The sequence below is a fragment of the Cannabis sativa genome, chromosome 3, assembly GCF_029168945.1.
Source record: "Cannabis sativa cultivar Pink pepper isolate KNU-18-1 chromosome 3, ASM2916894v1, whole genome shotgun sequence".
NCBI lineage: Eukaryota > Viridiplantae > Streptophyta > Magnoliopsida > Rosales > Cannabaceae > Cannabis > Cannabis sativa.
Genome location: NC_083603.1, coordinates 62,299,049 through 62,306,973, shown reverse-complemented (window position 1 = coordinate 62,306,973; position 7,925 = coordinate 62,299,049). Strand labels below are relative to the sequence as shown.

The 7,925-nt window shown below is 32.2% G+C and overlaps 1 protein-coding gene across 1 annotated transcript; it reads left to right on the top strand.

Moving 5' to 3' along the window:
- Window positions 1-6,076: 6,076 nt before the first annotated feature.
- LOC133036219 (uncharacterized) lies at window positions 6,077-6,922 on the top strand. Its single transcript, XM_061112734.1, has one exon. It carries the CDS (start codon window positions 6,077-6,079, stop codon window positions 6,920-6,922), a length of 846 nt encoding a protein of 281 aa, XP_060968717.1.
- Window positions 6,923-7,925: the final 1,003 nt, after the last annotated feature.

Genomic DNA, 7,925 nt, shown 5'->3' with positions numbered 1-7,925 from the left:
ATTAGGGTGATCAATACTAATATAAAACACTTACAAATAATACTTATCTTTCCAGATTCTACGACGCTAACTTGCTAATGAACGTTCCTCCATTAGGGAGGATTACTCACTAAAACAATAGCTATGTAAAACCAACAATGGAGATCGAATGTCTCTTGATTAAAGCTCATTATTTTTTTAAAAAAATATATGTATTTTATTTAATCAGTTATTTTATTCCATATTTTAATAATGAAAAATTACAAATTAAAGTTGGTTAAGTAAAAAAAAAAATTAAAATTTTAAAAAAACCAACTTTAATTAAATTTCTATTATTTAAATTCGAAATTAAATAAATAATTAAAATATAATAAAATAAAATTTGAAAAATATCTAATTAAGTTGTTATAGAAAAATGTAAAAAACCAACTTAAATATTTTTCAAATAAAATTTAATTAAATATTAAAATTAAGTTGTAACCATTTAATTTGAAAATATTGCATTTTAACTTTATCCATATTTGAAAAAATATCAACTTAAAAAATATCTAAAGAATCTTCAATAACCAATTCCTAGAATTCCTCAACTTAATTTTGAAATTCAAAAGATATTCAAATTTAAGTTGATTAAAAAATTAGTTAGAAATAACTAATTTACAACTTAAATAGGAATATTTAATGAAATAATTAAAATAAGTTTCAGAAAGAATCTAGTTAGTTATAATTCTATATTTAATTAAATACAAGAAAAATACATATAGTTTATCTAGAAAAAATTCATTAAACTAAGCGTGTTTTTCTTAAATTAATTTTAAAAAAATGAAATTAATTATGTTGCTAATCAATTTTATTAGGTTAAACTAATTTAATTAACCTAGCACAGTTATCCAAATCAGGCAAATGGGCCTTCACAGTTGGGGTTGTTCATGTGAGGGGGAGCTGGGTTTAGTATGTCGTACCCACTTCTATTGGCCCCCAACTCTCACACAAGGACCAAAAGAGAGGAATTTAACCTTAAAATGAACAATTGTTATTAATTGAATAGGCCCAAAAACTAAATGGGCCTAAATAAAATCTATCATGGTGTCACATTTTATTTAGCAACAACCTATATGCATCTAAACATAAAGTAAATATATAGGCTCACACAAGCACACAGATTTGGATGGATCCTATCATGTTACTAGGTCATACACAGATGAAAAAAGAATGTAAAATTTACCTGTTACAAATTATTTACTTGACCCATTGACAATTGAACCATAGGTTAAAATCAGATCATTGGATCTGTCAACAAGTTAACCATGGCAATTTAGATCAAGCAATAATAGGTTTTATAAAACTTACACACAAGCTAAAACACATACTCATGCAACAAGTTGAATTGGATAGTTGGATGTAGGATTTATTTAATTTTAAATTAATTAATTAAAAAAAATTCGAAAAAATAAATATATAAAAAAATATTTTTTTTTCAGTTTTTAAATAATTTTAAATAAAATAATTAATATTTAAAATTAAACCTACAAATTTTGAAAAATTAGGTTTAAACTAACCTAAATATCATTTCAAAAAAAAAAAAAAAAATGCTAACTCCCTTTTAAATTTCATGTTATTTTATAAATTAAATATTTAAAAAAAATTCTTTTCTGATTTATAATTTAATTTAAATAAAAAATAGCAAAATTTAAAAGTTAGCAAAATATCTTATATCTATTCAAAATATCATGATTATAGTAATCTTATTTTAAAATTTAAATTAGGTCAAATAATTTTAAAAATAGAATAATTAAAAAAAAAATTAATATATGACCTTAAATTTAATAATAAGATAAAATAATCAAATTTAAAAATAAGATAAATAATTAAGCAAAAAAAAAATAGATATTTACCTATTTTTAAGTTCAAATGACACTAATATCATAAATTAATTTTTTAAAAATTCAATTAATTTAATTCTGATAATTAGAATTGAAATAAGAATAGTAAATATCCAAATACAAAACTACACAAAAAACAGAAGTTAGTTCCATGAAATAGTATGAAAAAACGAAGAAAAACGAAAAAATTGTGGGTTGTACGGATGGTATGTTGTTGCATACACATCCGCGCGCGCCACAAGGAGATTTGGCCGAGAAACCTCGCCGCTGGAGTGTCCCAGTAGGATTTCTGCACGTGGAATGGGGTATCAGACACCCCTGTGCGTGTTGCTCGGACAAAATCCTGTCCAAACACGCATCTGGCCGAGGGAATGGGCCATCCGCGCGCGCGTGGGATAGGTGATCACCTCATCTTTTTTTAAATCTTCAAAAAATCATAATTAATTCAAATAAAATCGAAATTGAGTTCTGTAAAAAAGTAAATTGCTTAATTTTTTCCAAACTATCTAATAAAATTATTCCAGAAACAAAAATGCAACTATTTTTCACAAAATCTCACAAACATCAATCAATCATCATACAACACACAAAATAACATGAAACCATCCAAATCACACACAGATCGTTTTAAGTCCAAATTTCTTGCAAGCAAATCAATTACCATGGCTCTGAGGCCAGTTGTTAGGAATTATTTTACAAGGATCGTAGATCTACTCACATGTATGTTGTTAAACATCCTAAATGTGAACTTCTAAAATGATTATAAATAAAGACATACAAAGTATGAGAAAACTTACATTGGGTGCAGCAGAATAATATGTCTCATTCCACTTAGATCTCTAACCCTTGTATCCTTTCTCTCGCAGAGTATCACCATGATCTGAGTCCGAATGTCCATCTGTTGAATCTGGATTCTTCACGATCTTCCACACTATGATTGAGGTACCACTTGCCGTGTGTGGGCACTACTCTATCACTAAGGGGTTCGAAACAATAATGAAGAAGAAGGAAAGAGAGGTGGTGGCTAGGTTAGATACAAGGCTCAGGTTTTTCTCTGAAAGGAATAAGATGCATCATCTTTTCCTGAAGCCATCACTACCTATTTATAGTATGCCACCTAGGGTTAGGTTTGAATTATTTGACATTAAAATAATGAAAATATTAAATGATAAATCCTACATAAGTGGTCGACCAAAGCTTATGGATATGGGCCCCACTTTTGCAATTTGCTGTTTTATCATTTCTATATCTCATTTTCTCAAAAATACCAATTTTTAAATTCAACCATTTAAATGCCAATTTCAACTATTTAATAACTAAAATTAATTATTAAAGAATATTGTCATTTAATATATTTATTAATTAGACTAACCAAAGTCTCTTAATTAACAAATATACCCTAGAAACTCTTTCTTTAGAGTTTTGCCCTTGCTTAGTGATAAATTCACAAACTAGACATAGTCTAACTTTAGAATTATAATTGATTAATCAAAATCAATTAAATGAGTCTTACAAGTAGTATTGTCTCAACTTGTGTGGGGACCATTGGCCTATATATCCGAGCTTCCAATAAGCAGATCAAGAATTTACCAAGTAAATTCACTGACTTATTAATTCTTCGTTGAATCCACGCATAGAACTTAGAATTGCACTCTCAGCTATATAGAACGCTCTATATGTTCCACCATATAGACACGCTATTAATTATCCATTGTTATAATCCTAATTTAATCAATGATCCTCTATATAGATGATCTACATTGTATAGGGATTAAATTACCGTAACACCCTATAATGTATTTTATCCTTAAAACACTTAGCCCCGTATAAATAATATTTCAGCGAAATGAAATGAGTACTCAACAATTTAGCTCTGTTTAGCCAAGCTCGAAGGAAATCATCATTTACTTTCTATTTTCCAGATAGAAGCTATAGATTCCGTATTTATGTTTAGCGCTCCCACTCAATTGCACTACCGTGTTCCCAAATTGTACGTATCACCCAGACCCAAAAGTAGGCTTAACTAACAAATCAAAGAACACGAATAACACTCTTGAGATTGAACCTAACCATATAAGGATTAAGATCATTTGATCTAGGATCAGCTAAGTGATATTGAATTGAATAGATATTACGGTGAGTTTAATAAATCTATATCAAAGTTCAATATCGGTCCCTTCCGATGCATACTCCATACATCCAACCCAAGCTTTACTTTAACCAATGCTCTGGAAAGAACATAGCATATATCCAAGATGCAAGTAAACTCTGTTGTAGATAGTCATATCAGTAAAATCATGTGTTCTGATAAATTTAGGAATCTTTAATCACATAGTCTTGATTACTTTCCACTGTGCTGACGACACAATAAACAAGAACATAAATGTGAAAGGGGTTTAGATGAATTTATAAATTAAATAGATAAGAAATTGATAATGTGAACCAAATAATACCGAAATGAATGAAAAATACTTCTGTTCCTTTATTGATATCGAATAATAGAGATTACATTGAAATGAAATTTTATTTAGGGCATCAAACCCAACACATATCTCATTTATTAAATTGTTCTTCATCTTTTAATTTTTCTTCCAAAGTTAGTAGTATCTTTTATATAAGTTCAGTCATGTTTTTCTTATGTAAGTTAGGCTATTAATATTTTTGTATATTTATTACATTGTATGTCGTTTACTGCATTCTGCCAATATTGGTATTTTGTCGATTTATTATATATAATATGATTTGCTGTGAAATTAGAAGGAAGATTCAATTTATTTAAGATTACTTAATTTGCTCTTTTATTATAAATATCTTCCAGTTGTAATTAATGGTGTAGAATTACAACTGTGTTTTGGATTAATATCGGTATTAGAATAAGATTTGCATAACTACATTTCTACCTTACGAAGCTCTTTATCTGATCAAATTTCTCATCTCATTATTTTTATTATTTTTACTTCATTCACATTTATATCATTTTCTATTTATATTAATCTTAAGTGGTAATTTACCTCCCTGTGGATACGACATAGCTCGTTTACTACCGCAACTGCAGTGTAACTAATTGAGCGATATCATGACCTTGACCGTGTCTAGTCGCATTCAAGTAGCTCGCATAGAGCAGGACCAAAGATCGGGGAAGACTTGCATATACCAAGACATATGCGAGGACTATAAAGGTCTTTCTGCGAAGAGGAAAGGATCGCTTCTGCATTCAGTGAGTTGGTCCGGATGACCTAACAACCTCGATAACCCAATAAGAACTCGCATGTCTTAGGCTATCGATTTATTGCAGGATGTCCATATATGCGACTTGAACAGGACGTAGACATCTTAGACTTGATTAGTCTTCTGCGCATCCCAAGCCTGCGAGCTTAAGCGAGAATATGAATAGGCAACTTGTACTATAGAAGTCGCATACGTTGATATATTTAGTGAATTGGGCCGAAACTGTTCTTTATTTATTATATTTACGTTTTATACTAATTTAATTGTTATAATTCGATGTACAAATGAATTGATAATGAATTCAATCTCTGTGTAATTAAAGGACAATTGCTTTGTATATAAAGGATTGATCCAACATGAAATGGACAAGATAGACAACTCTTGCAACAGTGGACTAAGTAGACCGTGATCTGACTGAACCACTATATTTCTTTGTGATCATTATATTTCCAGTACGTCTTTGTTTTCATAGCTTGAATACTTGCCATTCTAGGTCAAGTACTCGCACATTTTCTATTTATATCTTTATTATATTATTTATTTTGGTGTTGTCTAAATTTCTCCAACAACAATGCAGAATTTTAACTGCAAAACCACGTAAAAACCTTTGTGTTCTTACTTTTTCTTTATTTCTTTTATTTTCTGTGCAAATCCATCACGATTTGGGCATTAACATATTTAACAAAAATCTGCGTTAACAGTTTGGTGCTTTCCTTAAGAGCCTTCGTGAAAAAAGCTCACTTAAAACCCTCCTGGTATAAAAAAAAACAGCTTTCTCCATGGCTGACAACGGAGAAAACGTTGATACTCCACATGAAAAAACCATCCACCGTCCTAGAAAAGAGCCAATGGGCTCCCAGAGGCCTCCCAACTCACAATCTAAATGGACCACTCGTTCCAAAAGGTCCCAACCTGAGGGTGGCCCAAGTACACGGACCACACGTTCAAAGAGGACCTAGAATCTGAGAACAAGGTATGAAGAGCCTGAAATGAACATTGGTAGAGCCCATCCTAGGCCAACTGGCGAGGATGGCGCCTACGATCGAACAAGATATGTGTCAATCGTCGAGTTAGAAATCTGCCAACTCAGGCGCTGCTTGGAGGAGACAAACCAGTGGAATGCTGAGTTGGAACGTGAGGCAGTCGTGGCCAGGGCGGCACAGGAGAATAATACTCAAAATCAACCTGATCCTGGAGTGAGAAGACCACGAGGCAGACCTCGTGGCTCACAAACTAGGAGGCAGAAGACAGCTCAGGAGAACCCTCAAAATGCTCAGGAAGAACAACCTCGAAAAACTGAGGGTCCACCTGAAAACGAGCAACCGGGGAAACTGAGGGTCCCCCCTGAAAATGAACAACCAAATGATCGGCCAAAACCTTCTCATAGGAATGACAAAAGAAGGCGACCAGAAACCAGGGAACAGGAAATTCCTCGTGGAAACAAGAGAAATCCTGGGACTCAACCTAGAGCACGTGGGTCACCAATGAGGCACCGCCAACGTTCTTCCCAAAAAAATCGGCAAGGGGCACGTACAAACCCCACTGGGGGGCACACAACGAACCACAGCGAAGGTAGAAGAATGGGGTGTGAAGAGGCTAGTATTACCTCAAGGAGCACAAGAACCCATAACTCGTCAATGCGAGGAGGAGAGAGTACTCGTCTCAACAATGATCGAGAAAGCACATGCACTAGTAAAACTGCAAGTCAGTCAAGGACAACATCCGTAAACAGGATGAGGTCCATGAGTAGGACAAAGTCCGTGAGTAGAACAAAGTCTGCTAGCAATTATAACAAAACAGGATTTGCGAGAACACTTGAACTAGAAAAAACCTGATCTTCGCCAACAACTCGGTCCATAGTATGGGTGTAAAGACGCCTTAGTTTAGTTTGGAAATTATCAAATAATTAGGGCTTAATTATGAAAATTATTTATTAATTTTGAATTGTTAATTTATGATGATTTAGTTGAATTCAGAATGTATTTTTATGTCATATATAGAAAATTCATATTTTTGCATGTTTTGTGCCCGAAGACATTGGAACCCGGTATTTGGCTAATAGCATCACATCCTAGTATTTTTGGTATAGCGGGACAATAGTTTAGACATTGGGAATGTCGGGAATAGTCGGGATGTTAGAATTTCCCAAAATACCCCTAAGTACTATTTATGACTTTCAGTGTGGAAAGGCCAATATGGTCTTTTTGCCCATTTGTATTTTTGTTCTTTAGTGGACTTTATGTTAATGTAATAATCTGATTTTTAAAGATTAATTGGCTGAAATATTTAATAAATCAAGTTTTATCTCATTTATTTTCAAAATAGAAAATAATTGAAAAAGAAAGCATTTCTCTCAACTCTATCTCTCTTTTTTGACCCACCCTAGAGTAGCTAGGGTTTGTTTGTTCTTCAATTATTCAGGGAGATTCAACTTGTTTTTAGGTGATCTTAATCAAGGTAAAGGTTTTAGCTCTTCTCCTCGTGTTTTCTTGAGTTTTAAGTTAGAGATTTTTTCATGATTTTATGGTTTTGTTGTTGTAGCTACTGTTAGGGTTTGTTATAATTTTTAGAGGTTAATATATGTTTAGAAATGTTGTTTTGAGCATGAGTTTAGGGATGTTAGTGGTTGCTTTCAACTTTTGAGTTTTTGAACTCAAACTTGAAGCTTCAATGGTGAAATTCAATTCTGAGCTTTGACTGTTGTTTTGTTACTTGGAAATGATTTATTGGGGTATAATATGCAGGTCTGGACAGTTTGGTTGAGTTTGGAAACGATTTGGTTAGGCTTGGTTGGTTTTTGGGTTTTCTAGGTAAAATCGGCTAACCAGTTTTACAATG

Excerpts from the sequence above, each read along its gene's own strand:
- LOC133036219 (XM_061112734.1), top strand. The coding sequence starts at position 6,077 with ATGAACATTGGTAGAGCCCATCCTAGGCCAACTGGCGAGGATGGCGCC.